General features: G+C 36.1%; 2 protein-coding genes across 3 annotated transcripts; both read left to right on the top strand.

Moving 5' to 3' along the window:
• The first annotated feature begins 416 nt into the window (after positions 1-416).
• LOC116309316 (butyrophilin subfamily 3 member A2-like) lies at positions 417-4,085 on the top strand. Of its 2 annotated transcripts, none has more exons than XM_039609752.1 (9): positions 417-481; positions 1,011-1,095; positions 1,552-1,893; positions 2,105-2,398; positions 2,496-2,621; positions 2,891-3,006; positions 3,260-3,424; positions 3,650-3,757; positions 3,851-4,085. In XM_039609752.1, the coding sequence occupies exons 1-9, from the start codon at positions 473-475 to the stop codon at positions 3,986-3,988; spliced, it is 1,383 nt and encodes a 460-aa protein (XP_039465686.1). In that variant the 5' UTR covers positions 417-472; the 3' UTR covers positions 3,989-4,085. The 2 variants fall into 2 exon arrangements, with proteins under 2 accessions (XP_039465686.1, XP_039465687.1); XM_039609753.1 differs by having other exon boundaries at positions 444-481; positions 1,011-1,099; positions 3,851-4,083.
• A 6,355-nt stretch (positions 4,086-10,440) lies between these two features.
• On the top strand, positions 10,441-17,789 carry LOC120438926 (interaptin-like). Its single transcript, XM_039609532.1, has 15 exons — positions 10,441-10,691; positions 11,242-11,535; positions 11,639-11,758; positions 11,936-12,093; positions 12,403-12,486; positions 13,348-13,389; positions 13,539-13,622; positions 13,844-13,933; positions 15,168-15,272; positions 15,656-15,736; positions 15,959-16,042; positions 16,544-16,627; positions 17,061-17,144; positions 17,507-17,549; positions 17,658-17,789. The coding sequence occupies exons 1-14, from the start codon at positions 10,592-10,594 to the stop codon at positions 17,522-17,524; spliced, it is 1,428 nt and encodes a 475-aa protein (XP_039465466.1). The 5' UTR covers positions 10,441-10,591; the 3' UTR covers positions 17,525-17,549; positions 17,658-17,789.
• Positions 17,790-21,227: the final 3,438 nt, after the last annotated feature.

Below are 21,227 nucleotides of genomic sequence, written 5' to 3'. Positions count from 1 at the left end.
GTGATGAGCCTCTCTGTTTTGTGGTGAACAGAAACAATGTTTTGGAGTGGCACAAATAATTTTTGTGGCATCTTATTGTGACTCCTGATTATTTTTGTAAACCTGAGGTTTTTGACATTTGCAGATATGATGCAGGCTCTTTAGTGCAGTGGATAGAGTTTACATTTATTCAAGTTCGCAAACCTTTTCTTTCTCTTATTTCTCAGTTTCTGCTACCTTTCAATCTCTCAAGTTAATCACCTTCCTAACATATCAGAATATGAGGTTTTCTGCAGACCTATCAACAATTCCATGAGATTTGACCTCTTTCTCTTAAGGCGGAAAGACGGCAAACAAACACTGCTTTTGTTCATTTGACTTTTTATTGCAGTTTTATTTGTTTTATAACAGTGATCAGTTACCTCGCAACGGGCTCAAAGTTCAAAGTACTTCACGATTTCATACGAACACCTACAGAAATGAGTGCAACACAATGCAGCAGGTATGTTGGAATTTAATTAGATTTTTTCATGTCTAAGTTATATCTAATGACAGTACCATCTCATACAAAAACACTGACTATATCTTCAAGTGCAGAATAGGAGGTCTACATTTAGAGCTAAGTATGGAGTAATTTCTGTTTGTAACTGCAGAAAAGCTGAAATGTTTTACATGTCGGCTAACTGGCTAATTGTTATCTAATCCATACCTTTTCAGTGTTTAATATGTGTTTAATATCTGACTTTACATTTTTTCATTTACAAATATTAAAATTTTGAATTGGTAACAGAGAATATCAAAGAACAGGTTGTATTTTATATATTGTAACTTAATAATTTCATAATGTTGACATAAGTATAACAATTTAAATTCATAATAGAATAATGAAGCGAAAGTATTGGTTAATGCATGTTTAAGGACGCAGACATTTGAATTGAATGTGAAAGTATGAGACTGACTCGCCATGTTTTATTGTTTTATTAGTAACACTTTCTTTGTATTATTTATTTTATTTTCATTTTCATTTTCAGAGCTGCATAATTCATCAGATGGCTGGATTATCCTTTTATTCTCTTAGAAACTGTATTCTGGTTGTCCCTCTTCTTGTACATTTTTGTAGGTACTGTTCAGTATAAGATCACAGTTATTGTTTGTGTGTGTGTGTGTGTGTGTCAGTTTATAAAATCATTTGCTCAAACTGTCAAATTTACTGATGTGGTACTTATATTAGTATTAGAACTTGCTTAGTTTTCGTTTTTTTCTCTACCCTGACAAAAAGTTTAGTTTTACTTCTCAATGTTCTTTTTAATTCTTAAAAGCTGTAACTTTAGTTACCACACCTTAATGATGTGTCTAGATTATAACTGAATGTGTAAGTATTAGATTACATTTCACAATTAAAACATGCAGAAGTTAAATATTTGCAGGGAAGTACCACATTTTTTATAAAGTGAGATTGTGAGGAAATGTCAGTCAGGAAAACAAGAAAAAAAATCCTTTCATTGACATTCAGGGGATTTCTTAGAAGTTCTCATTCATAAATGAATTGATAGACTGATCTTTTCTTCTCAGGTCAGTCTCGCTTAATTGGTCCAAATCAGCCAATTATTGCAACAGCTGGGGAAGACATCACTTTGCCATGTCACCTGGTACCAGGAGAAAATGTTGCTGAAATGACATTTGAGTGGACAAGAACCGACCTGGACCCCAGATTTGTGTTTCTGTGGCGTGCAGGTCAGGACCTCATAAGTGTGAAAAACCCGTCCTACATAGGTCGATCATCATTGTTCACTGATGAGCTGAAACATGGAAACATTTCACTGAAACTGTCCAAAGTAAAACCTGCAGATGAGGGCAGATACAGATGTTACATCCCAGAGAAGGATGAAGAAGCTTTTGTTGATGTTGTGGTCGGTAAGTGAATGAATTAAATATGTGACTACAGTGCAGTTTGGATTAGTATTTGCAGCAAGTTTGGTCAAATCAAAACTCCTTTTAGATATTGATTCAACCAGTGGGTTACAACAGCTTGGAAACTGCAGTCTGTATCAGATTCAAATATTACCTTTGCATTTTTAGTGATCTGCATTACTGATCAGCATTTTAAATTCTACATTTCATCCAGCATCAGGTGCTGTCTCCTCACCTGTCATCAGCTTAGGAGGGATTGACAGAGACAAGACAGGAGTGATGTTAGAGTGTAAATCTGCAGGTTGGCACCCAAAGCCTGAGCTGCTGTGGTTGGACGGTGAGGGAAACCTCCTCTCTGCTGGACCTACAGAGACCCTCAGAGGTCCTGATGACCTCTATACTGTCAGCAGCAGAGTGACTGTGGACAAGAGACACAGCAACAACATCACCTGCAGAGTCCAACAGAGGAACACCAACCAGAGCAGAGAGACACACATACATGTTCCAGGTAAATGTTGTTTATAAAATGTATAATGTGCTCAATTTTGGTTTGACTAAATCAAAATCTATTAAAATAATACGTAATTCTGTTTTTATTATTTCAGATGATTTCTTCAAGCTGACATGCAGTTCTTCTGCTCCCACCAATATTGGTTTGGCTGTTAGTTTGGCTGTAAACATCGTCTTGATTTTAATTGGAGTTTTTTTCATCTGGAGGCAAAACAAAACGAGTAAGACACAAATTAATTTATCATGTTGTCTAAATTACAACCTAAATTTACTCTCATAGGTTTTAAACGAACAGACATGCAAAGTTGTCAGAATGACCCTTGTTTTTGTTTGTTTTTTTCTTCTAAACTTCTTTCTGTTTTGTTTTATTGGAAGAAATCTTACAGCATATGTAATGAATTCATTTTAAAATGAGCTGATAATGTGCTGTGTTACCTTTCTGAAGCCCAGGAGGACATCATATTGACTTTCTTTTCTAAACTTTTAACAGATGTCAGGACACCCCAGTGCTTACGAAAAAAACAAGAAACAACAAATCGCTCTAAAAGAGGCAAAACTGAAACACACCAAGAGCAGGAAACGAGCTTGATGCAGGACAATGTGCCAGTGAGTGATATGAAAGAATCAGACAAGAAAACATGTTTGAAATATAAAATTACAAGATTTTATGTATATGGGGAAAATAATGTGTGGAATGAAAATAGAGACATTTTAAAGAAAAGAAAGTAAATTTTACTAACAGTAAAATGAAAATATAACAGTTCAAAATATTTTCGATCTCCACTGATCTGTCTCTCTCTCTCTCTCGCCCTCTCTCTCACACATACACACACTAATCTGTATATGTTGTCTCTCTCAGCCAGAGATGAGCAAATTTGAACCACAGCCTGAGAAATCTCAGACAAGTTTCAAGGAAAACCATAAGAGTGGTTCAGTCAATCACAGCTCAAAGAGAGGTGACATCATTTTGGACAAGGTCGAGAGATGTGGCAACTATATCTGTCTGAGAAACACTTCCAGTGAGGTACTGCTGCTTGCTTGCTGATGAACAACTACCTAAACACAAACAACAGGTTTTGTGTTTTCAAAAATATTTTTGAGATAAGGTCCTTTTCACTTGTAGATACAACTGAAAGACGTAAATGACACACATTCACTTATAAACACTTTGGATTTCACACAATGAACTTTATTATTGCCTCATTCCCCCTTTCCCCTGTTTTTCATTCTCTTGATCTCTCTTTTACAGGATAAATTGATGTCAGGTTGGGAGTTAAAACTACAGATCCACAACAGAGAACCCATCACATACACATTTAAAGAAAACTTTACACTGAAAGCTGGAGAAGGACTCACTGTGAGTCTCTGTGTTATTAGATTCTTGTTTCAGTCTGTTTTATTATTACTTTTACTTGGACATCTGTGACATTTTTATTGGCTACATTTACAGTTACACCGAAAAGGTGGCCAGAACCCAAATCCTGACAATGTTGATGTGATGTGGTTGGACATGATCGAATGGGCCTCTGGAGACCGTGTGAAGATCAGTCTCATCAGCAACACTGGAAAAGAGCACAGACTAAAGTGATGATTAGTAAAAACAGACTATATCATGTGAATTCATCAGAATTACTTTTTTATGAGTAATACAAATTTCATATGATGTTGAGTAAATTTACCATTTTTATTTAACTAAAAACTTTAAATAAAAAAAGTAAAATCTTCAAAAAGGATTTGGATTTTCATTTAGATACATCGGAAAAGTATTGAATGTTTTATATCAGTTACTGATGGCACTACTGACGACATGTTGCTGCATCGATTTCTAGTTTCTTTTTCTTTTTCTCTCTCAGATTTTCAGCTTCACCTTTTTTTTGTTTTAGCTTTTCTTTGTCCATCTGTGTCAACCACTTCATCCACACTAAACTCTGTTCTACAAGGTATGAGTAAACATACCTTGTGCTTAATCAAAAACCCAAATTTTATCTATTTCAATACCGTGAACATGTGCTTCTGTTTCAGTAGTACAAGGAAGCAACTGATTCACTGTCCAGTGTTCACACGGGAAATGACATCAGGGTTTCAACCATGTTTGCTGGGATTGTAAAAATTTTGATGAGATTTCAATTTTTAAGCCCCTTTCTATTTAAATATTGTTTTTTTTTTTTATTATTTTAATAGAGAGATACAATTTTGTTGCATAATGACTCTCAATCCTTAAAAAAAGCATATCTCTTCTTTGATATCTCCTTCACTCTCTTTTCATTTGCTGCTTGAGGAAAATTTTTCTTTTTGAACTTTTTCTCTTTATGTGAAAGATCAGTAGTGAATGATAGAGAGGAAAGAGCAGAAGACTTGCCGCAAAGGCCCACAGTCTCCACTCAAACCCAGCCTGCTGCATCTCAGCCATAAGCCATATGAACGTCTTTTCAGTCAGTCAGCTGAACTGGCCACCAGTAAAGAATTCAAGTCACGATTCAGCTCCTGCAGGACAATCAAAGAAGGGAGCACACTGAGAGGAAGGAAGAGACTCTGGACAGTCAGTTGGAATCAAACACGATTCATTTTTATGGTTAGATAAATGACCAACCCTGAGATTGCTAACAGGTTATGTGATTTCTTTTCCATCTTATTGGAACTTATCTTAAAATATGTGCATTACAGTCTATTAATTGTTTCTGTGTCATTAAACAAGAAAAAAGCACACTGTTCAATTTGCATCAAAGTAAAAGTTTTTTACAACATGATTTTTTATACAACGTAAAAAAAAAAATGTCTTCTAGAATGTCAACCACTAATAATTACTGCCTTCATGATACAGTTTTTTGTTTTTTTCTACTGTGAGTTAAACAGTTTGTAAGGCAACACTTCTCCAAGTACTGGAGCGCAGCTTTTATAAAAGTGTGTCATTACTCTCTTAAAATGAGCATTCTCCAAATGTCTTTCTACCTGCAGCTAGAACACAAATAATATTCATACCAAACAGCTTTGGGAGGTAAGACAAAAAAATGAAGCAGCTGAGAGTGAAGAGGGGAACATGAGAGATCTAAAAATCCAAGTCCCAAAATACAGAAGGGTCCTGTCACCATTGTAAACTTTTTGAATTTTGAAGACATACATAAGGGTAAAGCAAGCTCGCATGCTGGAGTGTGACAGTTATTGGAGAGCCAGTCAATAATCCATGATAAACAGTCAGCCAGGGTGGACAAAGAGGGAGTGTAACTATTTATTACAGTGGATGCTGATTTAGTTCATCTTACCATAGTACTCTATCTCTCTATGTTTCTTTGTTTGGTTGCGCAGCTCCTTGTACATGATGAGGGGTTGCACAACCAAACTCAGCACACAAGTACATCTTAGACCCCTGAAACTTTTAATGTTATAATGTGAAATTCTGACTACACCCATGCATAAGCTACATAAGCTAGAAGTGCTACATAAGCACTTGTTTTACCTTATTTATTATTTTCAATGCTCAGGGTTAAGTTTATTCTTTATTTTAGTTAGTTGTTTATGTAGTTGTGTGAAGGGAACTTCCAAAGTAAGAATTTCATTGCTCTGCATAACCATTTGTGTTTTGCTGTGTATATGACAATAAACCTCTTGAATCTTACCTAGCAACCACCTACCTACAGGCTAAAATGACCTAGTTTAACATTCATGCACCTGTAATACTTAAAGAAGATACCATTTTAATCTCATGGCCAAGAGTAAAAACAGGCCAAGTAGTGTTGGAGCACAATCATGTCCAAGTAATAACTGTATTTTAGAAACCTCCTCCCTTTCCTGTGATTATGTCTTATAACCAAATAGTGAAAGGTTCTTCTGCTGACTGGGCAGTTGTGTATATTCAATGTAATGCAATTAAATGGGGAAACAAATTATTTGTGCAAAGATCTTTGCACAAATTAATGAAATTGTGATGGAAATTTTACCACATGCATAATAAAAATAAAAAATAAAGAGTAAAGCCACAGTCTGCAGGATATTTGACAAATAACAAACAAGTATAGAATTCTATGCAGGAACAAGTTATCCACCTACCGCCATTACAGAATACAATAAGACTATTCCATGCAAAGATTATATCAGTTTTATTCTATACAATATTAGTCCAGAATAACATTTCTGTAGAGAAAGTCAAGTTGGTTTTTTGCATGACTTTTATATTAGTTACAGTGTTGATAGAATTACTAATGATATGAAACAGAAAAGACCTTGATAATGAGGGCAGCATGCGGCTACCAACAATGTGATGCTCATGCCCTACTGGAGTAAGCAATGCATCTTATACGACATCACACACTGTGGACACACTGACCACAAGCAACATGTTCTCTACATTTCATTTGTTTTCTTCTCTTTTATTACTTGTACAAGGTCAGTACGTGGACTCATGCTACTCTTTAATCATATCACTGTGACACTGGCACTGAGGTACTTTTAATGAACTAAAAATACACATATGAGAGAGTGCAGGAATTCATATATTTATAAGAGACATAAAAAACTAAGAAAAGTAAAAATGAAGTTAGTTAAAAACAGCAAACGAAAGACTGACATTGTGTTTGAGAGAAGTGCAAATTGCATTAATAAATAATATGTACACTAAAGATCAAATAATCTTATACACATTTTGTTCATATTTTACCAGTTTATATACTGTTGTACATGTGTATATAATGTATTTTTAATCTATTATGTTTATAAATGTAAAGAAGACAAAGGGAGACCAAACATTAGCTCATGTTTAAACAGGGAAGGATTATTCATTGAATTATTTATGCGCATATTTAAGGAGACTATTACTATTATTAAAACTAAACATTTTAAAACTGACTCAAAATAAACTGAATTTATAAAGAAACAATAAAATATTCAATTATGACATATTCAAATGGTTTATCAGATGTGGATGTGCTGCTTGGGGAGATGGTGTGCCTCTCCTAGATTTGTGTGTTGCACAGAAAAGGCATGGCTGGCAAAGCTTTTGTGCAAGTAGTGAAGCCTTTAGTGAAACAGTCCTGTTAAATTGGGTCAACCACTCACCCAGCTGAGAGATGGTCAAAACGATAGGTCCATTTAGCAAAATAAGAAAAAAAAATGTTTCAGCAAACACGACAGGCTTTTCTTTTACAGTTTATCAGCATCAGTGTGGAAAACTGTTGCATAGCTGTGAGGGAAGCTGGTATATTAATGTCAATAAGAAGCTCCTGCCACCCAGCTCCTGCATTCCCCATTTAGCATAGCCACACAATTATTCTCTACCACTTCATCAGCAGCAGAGTCCATTGTGGCTTTTTCAGCTGCAGCAGCAGCTGAGACACAGTGAGAACTCTGATCTGAAAATCTGTTCATGAGTAAAGTGGACTAAAATGGGTTGTTTTTTTTTTGTTTTTTTGCAAACTACCAGTTTGCTTGTAAATAGATAATTGTGAATATTACACTGTATATATTGAGCTCAGCAGTAGTAATAGTAGGAGTGTGACAGTAGAAGCAGTTACAATTTTTGATATGTTATGAATTGCTTCAGCAAACTTGGGGGAGAGTGAACTGTCCTAAGCTGTGATCACATGACCTTAAGATGTAATATATTACATTATCATCATTTATATTATTTGGATGTCAAATTATTACAGGTGAAAACACCTGTAATGGAAACCACTGAAAATAGAAGTAAAATACAAGTGCTGTGTAATCTCACATTGTGGTTCCTATTAAAAGACAACATTTTGCCAAGCAGTGCTCCTCATGATAGTTTGCACAAGGTCACTGCTTCACTTGAGGTTTGCAGATGAATTATTTTATGACACCAATCTGTTACCTGGCAACACTGTCAAAGTTCACTTCTTCACTTAAACATGACTGTTTTCAATGAGAAAAAAACATCATTCTATGTGAATTCTGTGCTATTTGAACGTTTTCATTAGGAAAATTGTGACACAATACTTACTATAAAAACTAAATCCAGTGCATGAAACTCTGCTGATAAACAGAGCAATTGAGTATTTTGAGCCTGTTAATTATTTACAGATAGTCTGTTTATTTTAAAGGATGGGCTACATGCAACATGTGCGTCAGCCTGTCACATTAATATTGGTTTCATATTATTTCATGCATTGTTTTTAAAGTGGGTCTGCATTCAGAGCTCTCTTTATTTTCTTATTCTTTTCTTCTTGTACTTTGTGCAAAACCCTCTTATTTTTAACAACAACTCAAGAGGTTAGTCAGTGCGGCTAAAACCTGGCCAGGAAATGCAGTTTGTCCTCTTTAAGAACACTGCAGGCTCCGTAGATACCTATCAATGATTTACACACTGTGATGAGATAATGGACAGCGGCATTCAGGTATGTATTTGTTTGTTTAGTGTTATCTAAAATTTATTTTAGAACTTAACTTCACAGAAAATATCACTTTGAGACTGTTCTGTGGTGTCTTAATTTAAAAGCATACTGGTGATTATCAGCTGTTATTTATGTATAATTGACACCGGACTGTGTCACATGAAAGGTTTTATTGTTCACTATAATATTCAAAAGACGTCAGCAGAAGTTTTTACGACCCTTTGGGAGATTTTTCAAAATCTTAACACGACAAAAGTAATTTTATACACGGTGACTATTAATAAAGAAAGGATCGACAGCAACACGATGAGAAAAACTGGAACAGAAGCGAAAGCTTAAAGCCACGACACATTAGCATTTATAGCAGTGACATCACCATGACGTTGGAATACATCACGGATCAGTTGGCTGTGGTCGCGAGGTCTCAGAATCTGCTCTGTGAGCAAAAGAGTGACAAGATCTCGGATTCGAAGGTAAATAACATCATGGAAAAACTCGCAGCTATCCAACGGATGATGGAGGGACCAGTGTCGGAGTGCTAAAAGAAACAGCTCGAAATTCTCATGAGTTGGTTGGAAGACAATTGCTATCATAATCTGGCTACCCCTCCGGCGCCAGCTGCGGGCTCAAGGCTGGAGCCGATCAAAACAATCCCTGATAACGACTATGTTGAGACTGTTCCTTCCCATCCCATGCAAGGCCACCTGGGTTGGCTGGTAGACTGTTTACTTAGCCTGGCAGGGCGAAGGACACTGTCTCAGCTGAACTCTGGACACGCACACACATACATATACTGATACTGATAAGCACTCACCGACGCATCACCCTCCCTACCCCGGATCCAACGCCACCTCCAACGCTTACCTCCCCTCTGATGTGGACATCGGGTCAGCTTGAGGCGCAGTCGAACGATTGCAGCGGTCCCAGATCAGATGTACACACTGGAACTCTTTCCCATGTTGCTCGTCTGTGTTTTATTGTGCTATGGTGTGTTGATATCTGTCCATTCCTGTATTATCCTTTTGTGTTACACATTTCGATGTTTTTTCCTCGCTACCTAGCCTGACCTGTCTCCCCAATGTGATGTTGTGTAATGTATGTACAGTCGGCAAGGTCTGTCATCTCGGTTGCGGGCAAAAGACCTGCAACTGACAAATAAAGGCTATCTCATCTCATCATCTCATGACAGTAAAATGACCAATTGAAAAGCTTTGTTCACCTTCAAGTTGCTTAGGTTAGGAAAGTTTTGAACTTTGTCTGCAGACGAGTGCTATGTTTTTCTAGTTAATTTTGTGTCACTCAAGCTGAAACCTCTCTTGTCTCGTTCTCTCTTTGTTTTTTTAATTGTCTTTTTACTTTCAGTCATCTTCGGTTCTTTTCCAAATGGACAGTCTTCGCATTACGTCTCAGTCCCGAATTCTCACTGTACTGCTTTTTCATTTTTTCTTAATACACATCTGCAGAGGTAAATACAACTGTGATGGCAAACACTTGAGAAATTATGAGTTACAAACAAAATAAACTGTTAGTTATATACTGTCTTATTGAAGCATGAAGTGCTACAGACCTAAAAAGAAAAGAATATAGATATGTATTTTTTAAATAACACAGAGGCTTTGGATTTCCAGGTCAACCTCCAATCTTAAAATTGGCAACACTTGGTGCTGACATCATCTTACCATGCCATGTCGACCCTACTGTATATGAAACTGACTTTACGTTGGAGTGGACACGACCTGATCTGAACCCCAGATTTGTTTATGTGTGGCGCTCCGGTCAGGAGCTTGTAGATAAAAAGCATGAATCATTTGTGGGAAGAACATCACTGTTTCCTGATGAGCTGAAACATGTCACTGAAACTCTCTAATGTGAAAATATCTGACCAGGGAACGTATAAATGTTTTATTCCAGCACTGGAAAAGAACTCATTCATTCAACTACTTGTTGGTAAGTAAATATAATTAGATTATTATGTATCTGGACAAAGGAATTAAAAAAAATGTTCCAAGATATGATTCAAGAGCACAATTCCAATATTAATTCAAAGGGATTAACAAAAGTGTTGCATTGACTGAATTATAGTCCCCAGTTTCACAGCTAGGTGAGGCCTGCTACCTGTTAATCCCTAGCAAATTGAAAGGAATTAATTTTTTTAACTGTTAGAACTTGCATTCGTTAGCTGGTGAAATTAACTCCCCATCACTCGTCTTAACTGATGATGTAAATGCTAAAACCACACTCTGCTTAAATTCAGTCAGATGCTCCAAACTAACTGACCGTGGCACAAAACCCCCTTAACCCTTTAATTAAAAGTAAAAGGCTGCACTTTAGTAACATTGTGATCATTTGATTTAAAATCTACTATTGTACTTTAAAGAGGCAACATTACAAAAACTGTTGCTGTCCAAATACTTATGGATCTGAGAGTAGGAAAGGTCTGAGTACATGTTGCAGGTTTATTTTTATACTTCAGTTTTATTCTTTGTCTTCTGCTCAGTATCAGATGCCATTTCTGTGCCTGTCATCAGTTTATCAGCCATTAACAAAGCCAGAAGTGGAGTGGTGTTACAGTGTGAGTCTGCAGGCTGGTATCCAGAGCCTGAGCTGCTGTGGTTGGACGGTGAGGGAAACCTCCTCTCTGCTGGACCTACAGAGACCCTCAGAGGTCCTGATGACCTCTATACTGTCAGCAGCAGAGTGACTGTGGAGAAGAGACACAGCAACAACATCACCTGCAGAGTCCAACAGAGGAACACCAACCAGAGCAGAGAGACACACATACATGTTCCAGGTAAACACAATTTGTAAATATGTGTCATGATGTTAACTTTGGTTTTAAGTGAGTCTAGTTTGATCAAAATGTCATTCCATTCATGTATATGCTCTCATTGCAGATGATTTCTTCCCGCTCATGTGCAGTCCTGCTGTACCCATCATTGTTTGTTTGACTGTTTGCACCATTTTAATTGTAGCAAGTGGCTTGTTTATGTTTAAATGGAGACAACCAGTAACCAGTAAGTCACAAATTAAGAACCTCATGTAAATGGGAAATTATTCTCATGTGTTTAATAGGGATTTTCAAAATGTGTAAACTAAAGTGAATCTAAATAAAAACAGATAATCTAGTTTTATTTGCTATCATCAGGGTAACTGGTTGTTAAAACCAAATCTACTGTTCTTATTTTACACAGAGACAAGGAGAAACCAGTTGGATGAAATGGAGAAGGGAGAAAAATACAGTTACTCTCAAAGGGACATAAATCAGGAAGAAAATGAGCACAAAAAACTAATGGCACATGAACCAGTGCCACCCGAAGTTTTGGAAGAAGGCGCTAACACAAGCAGTCATGTAAGAAACAGCAATGTGATCACAGGTTCAGTAAATGAAGTAAGACGCTAGAAGTGTTTCCTATGAAGCATTTAGTATTAGGAAGGGAACACAATGCTAAACACTGATAGATCTGATAACACCAAATGTGACCATGTGCAATTCTTCAGACGTGCAACAACCAAACTACTTGTTAAATTCTCCTCTCAGTGTAAATACAAAAAGAAGATCTCTAGTAATCAAGTCCAAAGGCAACTGAATTACTTCTTTATTTTTATATACATATTATTATTTTATATACATATTATATACATATTTACTTGTTTTCAGTTGCTCAGTGCAAAACATGTCGAGGATGAGGCTGTGGAAGACATGGAGAATAAAGCAGAGATGAATGAAACTGAGGAAAAACAGGTAGGTCTAAATTAAATTAATTTCAACACAAGTGTGAAATACATGACCTGTACAAAGGAAAACAACAACACCTGGATTTAACTAAGCAACGGTCACATCTGGCAAACTGTTATTTAACCTCAACTGACTGAAGTGCATTTTCTTAAACAACTGTGTTGGAAGATCCTGTGTTCCCGGAAAAGCTTACTCTAAATAGAAATTATTGACCTGCATCAAGCAAAGAAAACAACTAAGGTAAAAACAGAAACCATTAGAATTTGGTGAAAAACTGTACTTTATAAAAAATTATGACAATAGTGGTAAACAGTCATCTTCGAGGAAGAAATGTAGTCTTCAGTGATCATGATCATGGTGCACATAGTGCATGGAGTGATGTACTGTTTAGATCAACTCCTATGAGTACAGTGTTAACAGCTGGGGTTGCTTTAGTTGGTCAACTCAAGCTTCAGCAACATTCGTGAGCCATCACTTTAACAAAAATTGGACAGCACAGAGTTCAGACCTTAAGCCCAAAACTTTACACAGTGTTCTGACTCCCAACATTAATACAGGATTTTGGTGAAAAATTAATGCAACTCTAGATGGAAAAGTAACATTGTATAAGCATATCAAAAATAATCCTATGCTAAAAGCTAAAGGTGGATCAACATATTAGAATCTGTGCCCTTTGCTCTGTTGGGCCGTGCAAAAATTAAAACTGACCATTATGAGTTATTTCTGGAAAAATAACACAATTAAAAATGTGTGAATCAAAAATAACACTTTTTATGGAGACTAAAATACATTTCACACTGTTCAGTAAATGCTTGCATGTGTTTATAGTTAATCATGTAAATATTTTGTTTTCATTCACATTTGGAGGGAAACCAAGCTGCTGAATCCCAGTCATCCTGGTTTCCTTTGGTAAGCCGTAACATACAGTCACTGTTTGTTTTACATTTGTTATGCACAGAGTAATGAAAACTCCATTACTTTACAACTACTTTTAATATGATTTTCTAGCATGTTTGCTCAAAGAAAGTGTGTTACATGTCTGTTGCACTTCATCTCAGTTCAGGTATTCCTTCAAAAACCTTCAGAATACTCAGCATGGAAGGGAGGACCCTGTCAGAGAAGTCACAACTTTAAAAGAGAAGGTTAATCTTTTTTCATTATTATGTACATGCCATGTCAATGTGCTCCTGCTCTATAAAATTTTGTTCATAACTTTAGATAATACATAAATAACTCATCTTAATCTTAAAACTGAGAAATCTCCAATACGCACAACATGAAACTACAACAACAAAAAATAAACAATATGAGTTTGCATAAATTTGTGTTTAGACCTGTATGTTTCTCTTCTGGTGTTATTCAGCAGTGCGAGTCCAAAATCCATCTCAAGTCTGTCATTAAAAATCAAGGGTCTGACAAAGACTTGACTGAACTGAAAGGAGAGAATGAGCAGGTAAGAAGTACAAATACATAACGTCTTAATATATATTCATAGTTTATGCTGTCACTGTACATTCCAGATCAATTTCCAGGCCAAGAATTCCCCCATCATAAGAGCTTATGACAGCTAGTCTGTTCACTCAAAGCAGTGGTAGAAAACCTTGCATAATTAGGAATTTTGATTTCACACAATTAGTGAAACAGCAGCTCAGGTGCCTTAGTGCCTTTTCAGGTGGACAGTCTCATGGCTTCCATCAATGCACTGAACGATGAGAAACAACAACTGCAAAAGCTGCTGGAGACCAGAGAAAAAGAGGTTTATCTTAAATTCACTCAAATATAAAATACAGATGAGAAAATCTGCATATATTTTAGATGAAATGGTGATTTTAAAAGTGAAACAGTAGCTCAGGTGCCTTTGTAACTTTATCATATCCAACCCCTGTTTTAATTTCAGTTAGTGGAGAATGAATAGAAATAGTTTTATTTTGTTTAGATTATTTTGTTACATTGTAAGTACTTGGAAGGTGTATATCTTATGTCTGTTTCAAGTTGCCCTCTGACTTCTGTATGACCTCTGTTCCTTATGTGCACCATAATCATCACCCCTGTGCTGCTTTACTATTTCAGTATTTCAAGATTCAGACACGTGCAGGTTTTTAAAGTCCTGCATGTGTCTGTGTGCCTGTCTCTATGTGAAACTGGGCAAATGCCAAAGACAGACAGTTTTTGTGCCAGTGTCAAGGCCCCCGTTGAGCACCGTCACACCTGTGCCATAAAAATAAAGACATACAGATACAGATATGTCATGTATATTTATAAAATTTCAAGATTCTCTAGTTTTCATTCATTTGACCCACACTAGTGGATCTAATATCCATCTAAGGAGATACAGGTCAACTTGTTGCATCTGTAAAACAAGTATAGCATTTAAAAATATTTTTGTGTATTTTGGGTCACTATTTGAAAGTTATCAAATTTCATTATAAAAAGAATGACAATGAAGGTATTGTTACTGCTGTAACATTTGACAAAATAATCAATGTAAAGTAAAAGGTTTAATAGTGCTTTTTGTGTTTTTGTTTTGTTTTCCTTTTTTTTATTTTAAGAAATATTGTCGAGACAAATCCGTGACATACAAAAGTATGTGTCTATTATTAAGCTTACAGTAAACGATGATACCAAATTTCTAAAGACCCTTTAAGTCGCTGCCTGTTCAAACATTGCATTTTCTCTTTGTTTGTCAGGCAGAGAACCAAAAACAAGCTGATAAGAAGTTGAGTGAAGAACTGAGGGAGACACAAAAACAACTGGACAACAAGACAGAAGAAAACAAACAGATTAAAAGACATGTACACACACATCCATCAATATGTATCATTGTGTCCCATATCACACAATGTCAATGTGGTGGTGAATCACTGAGCTTCTCCATGTGCATTCACAAATATGAAGGAAATAATCCCAAGTAAACAAGGATTTTTGGATGGCTGCAAGATTTCTGTAAAGCCATCAGTATAACCATGCTCAAAACTGATGTTTTTAAAAATGATCAGTTTAACATTTTTACCAAACTAGTGTAACTCTAGTGGGATATTTCCAACTAGTTGATTCATTTTCATTGCATTAATACATTTAAAATAATATATATATATATATATATATATATATATATATATATATATATATATATATATATATATATATATATGTATATATATATCTTGTTTTTCAGGTGGACAGTCTCCTGGCTTCAATCAATAGCCTGAAAGATGAGAAACAACTGCAAAAGCTGCTGGAGACCAGAGAAAAAGAGGTTTACTTTAAACTTATTCAAATATAAAATACAGAGGAGAAAATCTGCATATATTTTAGATGAGATGGTGATTTTAAAATAAAACTTGCTGGCTTTGCTTTCATGTTCTCATTCGTATTTTTTTTTTTTTTTTAATATTTGATCCATGTGAAGAAAATTTATAGAAATATATACACCAAAGATGCACATGCTGACATTAAATTCAATTTTTTTGTCTATTAGCTGGAGAAATGGAAGGAAGCTACTAAAGGACTGAAAGAAGAGGTGGAGAAAAAGAAATCTGAAATCAGCGAGCTAAAGACCGAAGTAAACACACACGTTTTTTTTTTCTAAATCTTAAAATTTACTGGGACTTTGCCCTAAACATAATTATACAGAAACACACACACACAGCCTTGTGATAAAGAAAGTCTACCCTCTAAGATTTACCTCACAAACCAGGACATAAAAAATGATCTTAGCAGGTCTAAAAATTAAGCATACACAAACTCAGATAAAGAACAACATGGCATATTAGACTCATATAACACCCCCCACCCACATGAAGATATAAAATAGATTGTTATTGTTATATTTATTTTTTATTTTATTTATGTCTTCTCCCTTGTTAAAAGACTGGCAGCCCAGGTTTAATAGGTCATATGAAACAGAAGTGTTCTATCACTATATTGTATTTTCAATCAAGAAATTGTAATGACCCTGTAACGTCTTCTTTACAGTTCCACTTAAAATCACATATTAATTGTGATTTCAAATTAATTTTCATCTATTCATAAATAAGCTGTCTGTCTGTCCATTCTTTAACAGCTTTCTAAGCAGCTCAGCATTGAAGAGCGGAAGGAGGCGCAAACTGAATCTCAGTTGAATGAAGTCCTGATCAAGAACAAAGAGGTTAATTCACTTACAATCTTTTTTTTCTAAAAAATATGTCCCTCATAATCTAAATGTTGCAGATTTATTAAGGTCATACTGATATCATAGAAACTCAGACAACAACAAATCACTAAAACTACACATATGCACTACCATTATACAAAGAACCAATATTATTTATTCTCCTTTGAAAGAGGAGCAACATCAGGTTCTTCATTTTGCTTCATCATCTTAACAACTCACATTAAGCTTTTCCCCCTTAACTTTAGTGAAAAGTGGTTATTTGAAAGATTCATGCCAATTAGCTAAGCGGCACTCTGTCTGTTACACCTGACTCTTGCATGCACGATTTAAAATGATGAATAAATTATCCTGACCAGAGTATTATATAATGTAAATAAAGTAAAATATGCCTCTGTTGTCTTTTTTTCATCTCTTCTATTTCTCTTAGTTGACAAGGAGGCTGAAGGAGGAAATAGAAAAAAGGGAGCAAGTCAAAAAAGAAATGGAAAAGTTGAAGAATGAGCTGACCAAGGTTAATTTCATGTGCAGACTCTATTCATTCAAAGCAATCATTTCAAGCAAGCATTTCACTGAGAAATACTCAAAGTATTAAGAAAAGAATCCCTCTGCAGGAAAGAAGAAGAAAAAGAAACAGTCATTGATAAACCAAAAAACAAAACAAAAAAAATGGCATTACGGAGGAAAAATAACTTAATATTGTGTCATGTCACACCATCCAGCAATTTTGTGTAAAGATGTTTTAAACATGTATCTGTTTGTTTTTTGTCAGCTGGTAATAGAGACTGTTTTTCACAACTCTTCTATATTTTATGAAATTAAAAACTCCTGTATGCTGCCCACATGAATGACTAACTTGTGTTGTCATCCTCTCAGTTAAAGGTAGATCATTAACATTCAAGGCTGGGTAAAAATCACTGTAAGTATTTTTTCATTTTTTCAGCTTTTCTTGTTACATTATGTTTCTCTTTCTTCATAAAATTGCCTATCTGCCATTTTGTTATCTTCGTATTTAACATATTTACAGTTATGGCACTCATATCCACATGCTCTCCGCCTTTACCTGGTGTGGTTGAACCTAACCTGCCCTGGAGCTCTGAACACCATCTGCAGATCACCATCATCTTAAACAACAAACAAAACCACAACCCATTGTAATGCTTTCTAAACACTTGAATACTTACTTTCTAAATAAAAGTGAAAACTTTCTCAATCTCAAAATCTATTTTTTTAATTTAATTTTAAAACTTCTCTTTTGAAATGCCCATTTTTTATTTTTATTTTAAAACAGGTACCACCTTCTCATTTTTTGGACATTGTCAGTCACCTGGTTGCCTGTTAAAATAACAAATAGCAGGTGACTTCATGGTTTGAGAACAGGTCAAAACACTTGTGTTCATATTGTGGTTGCTCAGCTAACATTTGGTTTGATTCACCCACTGGATTACTGTGTTATTAAACCAATAATTCCATTTCAATTTATGTAAAAAATAAGGTTTTGTTTACCTAAATTCTAACTAATACAGACCAAACATGTTTCAATTTGATATTTAGATCTAGGTAAATATTATGAGCAAAAGTGCTCCTTATATTTTGTGACAAGAAGTAATTAAAAGTAATACTAATAAGTAAGATGTATGCAGAAAAGAACATATTTATCTTGAACAAAATATAAATTAAACAAGGTTACTGAACACTACTATTTGAATCTTCTTCTTCTACAGTGGCTTGCAAAAGTATTCGGCCCCCTTGAACTTTTCCACATTTTGTCACATTACAGCCACAAACATGAATCAATTTTATTGGAATTCCACGTGAAAGACCAATACAAAGTGGTGTACACGTGAGAAGTGGAACGAAAATCATACATGACTCCAAACATTTTTTACAAATAAATAACTGAAAAGTGGGGTGTGCGTAATTATTCAGCCCCCTGAGTCAATACTTTGTAGAACCACCTTTTGCTGCAATTACAGCTGCCAGTCTTTTAGGGTATGTCTCTACCAGCTTTGCACATCTACAGACTGAATCTTGCCCATTCTTCTTTGCAAAACAGCTCCAGCTCAGTCAGATTAGATGGACAGCGTTTGTGAACAGCAGTTTTCAGATCTTGCCACAGATTCTCAATTGGATTCAGATCTGGACTTTGACTGGGCCATTCTAACACATGGATATGTTTTGTTTTAAACCGTTCCATTGTTGCCCTGCCTTTATGTTTAGGGTCGTTGTCCTGCTGGAAGGTGAACCTCCGCCCCAGTCTCAAGTCTTTTGCAGACTCCAAGAGATTTTCTTCCAAGATTGCCCTGTATTTGGCTCCATCCATCTTCCCATCAACTCTGATCAGCTTCCCTGTCCCTGCTGAAGAGAAGCACCCCCAGAGCATGATGCTGCCACCACCATATTTGACAGTGGGGATGGTGTGTTCAGAGTGATGTGCAGTGTTAGTTTTCCGCCACACATAGCGTTTTGCATTTTGGCCAAAAAGTTCCATTTTGGTCTCATCTGACCAGAGCACCTTCTTCCACATGTTTGCTGTGTCCCCCACATGGCTTGTAGCAAACTGCAAACGGGACTTCTTATGGTTTTCTGTTAACAATGGCTTTCTTCTTGTCACTCTTCCATAAAGGCCAACTTTGTGCAGTGCACGACTAATAGTTGTCCTATGGACAGATTCCCCCACCTGAGCTGTAGATCTCTGCAGCTCGTCCAGAGTCACCATGGGCCTCTTGGCTGCATTTCTGATCAGCGCTCTCCTTGTTTGGCCTGTGAGTTTAGGTGGACGGCCTTGTCTCGGTAGGTTTACAGTTGTGCCATACTCCTTCCATCAGGGCCGTGCAGAGACGTTTAAAGGGGCGGGTGCTCAAAGTTAAAAAGGGGCACATTGAACCAGGCTGAATAACAACAACACACATTCATCAAGAATCTAATATGGGATCGCATCATACTATATCACTGTTGTGAGGTGGCGACAAGGTAAAGCGAACGTAGCCTATGTTTTACCTGATGGGTAAAATGTTGCTGTTGAGGGGTTTCTGCTGCTCCTGCTGCTGATAGTGCTGAAGGGCAGGGCTGTGCTGATCTGAGACTGTAGACATTAAAAAGTCCACAGGAGAGATGGTAGCTGATTAAACAAGTGTTATGAGATAATAACAAAATGCAAAGATTGGTGACAGCGCTTGGAGCCACAAGGCAACAAAAAACTGTGAGAAATAAACTAGGCTCTGCCTGTGATTCACTCTTTGCTTCTCTTCCTCCTTCATCTCCTCATCTCATATATCACTCTCAACTTGCTGTCCATCTGAGAACAAGGCACATCTTGCTATTGCAATAAACTATTATTTAATTATCCATACCTAACAACTCCTGCACTTAATCAATAATAAAATGATGACAGAAAAATTTATAGTAGCAAAACATTCCAGTTGTGCTTATTATTATTTTTATACTGGAATACCTCTCCAACAACTGGTACATGTGTTAATGTTACCTGTGCTCTTTGTAATCCAGCTGCTGAGGGATCCACTGCCTTTAGTATCCTCACACAGCTCTTACTGTTTCCTCCTCATGTCCTTACCAGCCATGTCTGGACAATGTTATATTATGAGTAATAATTTAAAAAAATCCATATACATAAAACACACACATGCACGCACACACAGTGACATTTTAGACCTTCTTCAGAATACTGTATATACTGTGGGCACAAGTTTCCATCATGGTGCTGATCCAGAATCCTTCCCTTATTATTTATTACTAGAGCTACAATAATAAAGCAATGAGGGGAAAAAAGTAATAAATGTGAAATAATGTATTTATGATGATTCCATTTGTTTCACTATCCACTCTGTGCAGGCAGAAAGCTTATTACATTTTTAAACTGTAGAGATACAATAATTTTGCTGCTGTAAAATCAGCATTTTGTCTTATTTAAAATATAAATCTAATATAATCTGTTTCTTAATGTATGTTCTTTAAAATACAGTGTGTTTTTTTAAATATTATAATTATAATAATCCATAATTATGTGGACATGCATATTAGATCATTTTAGTGAAATATAATACCCCCAGAAAGGCAGGCTGTAACTTACTTTAAAACTAAATATGTTCCCTAAAACGGTGACAGAGCTACAGACCCATGACAGCCTTACCCAGTGAGCCAGCAGCTATGACCAGCACTACTTGTGCAGTTAATAAAAACACAGGTAGTGTTTGTCGCGCTGTTACACACACAGCACGGTCGTTTGTTTCAGTTCGTCAGTTGCCACAAGACAACTTACCAACGTGTACGTAATAAGCTAACACTCCTGTGTGCTTTAGACTACAGTGTGCGCTGTACACCTACTTACTGGTTTTGTCGCATCAGTCTGTGTCTCTGAGTTAATTTGTGTTTCTCCTACAGCTCCGGACCGCAAAAAATGCGCGTGCTCTTTGTGAGCTCGTTCCCGGCTCGTAACCAGCGCGTTTTGCCGTCAAGGGCTATCATTGGTTAATGGTGATCATGTGACTAATGCAAGCCAGATCCTTTCATTTAGTAAAAATGTGATTAATAGTTAAATATTATTGTTGAGGAGCACAGACAGGATTCAGCACGCACA

This window comes from Oreochromis aureus, linkage group 3 (genome assembly GCF_013358895.1).
Source record: "Oreochromis aureus strain Israel breed Guangdong linkage group 3, ZZ_aureus, whole genome shotgun sequence".
Taxonomy (NCBI): Eukaryota; Metazoa; Chordata; class Actinopteri; order Cichliformes; family Cichlidae; genus Oreochromis; species Oreochromis aureus.
This window is presented reverse-complemented; position numbering and strand designations above follow the sequence as displayed.

What these genes read in the sequence shown, in the direction of transcription:
- LOC120438926 (XM_039609532.1), top strand. Translation starts at nt 10,592, where the DNA reads ATGTCACTGAAACTCTCTAATGTGAAAATATCTGACCAGGGAACGTAT. An exon ending in ACAAACAGATTAAAAGACAT is followed by an intron (nt 15,273 to 15,655) that starts GTACACACACAT and finishes CTTGTTTTTCAG; the next exon opens with GTGGACAGTCTCCTGGCTTC. An exon ending in TGGAGACCAGAGAAAAAGAG is followed by an intron (nt 15,737 to 15,958) that starts GTTTACTTTAAA and finishes TTTGTCTATTAG; the next exon opens with CTGGAGAAATGGAAGGAAGC.
- LOC116309316 (XM_039609752.1), top strand. An exon ending in TGATGCAGGACAATGTGCCA is followed by an intron (nt 3,007 to 3,259) that starts GTGAGTGATATG and finishes TGTCTCTCTCAG; the next exon opens with CCAGAGATGAGCAAATTTGA. An exon ending in AAGCTGGAGAAGGACTCACT is followed by an intron (nt 3,758 to 3,850) that starts GTGAGTCTCTGT and finishes CTACATTTACAG; the next exon opens with TTACACCGAAAAGGTGGCCA.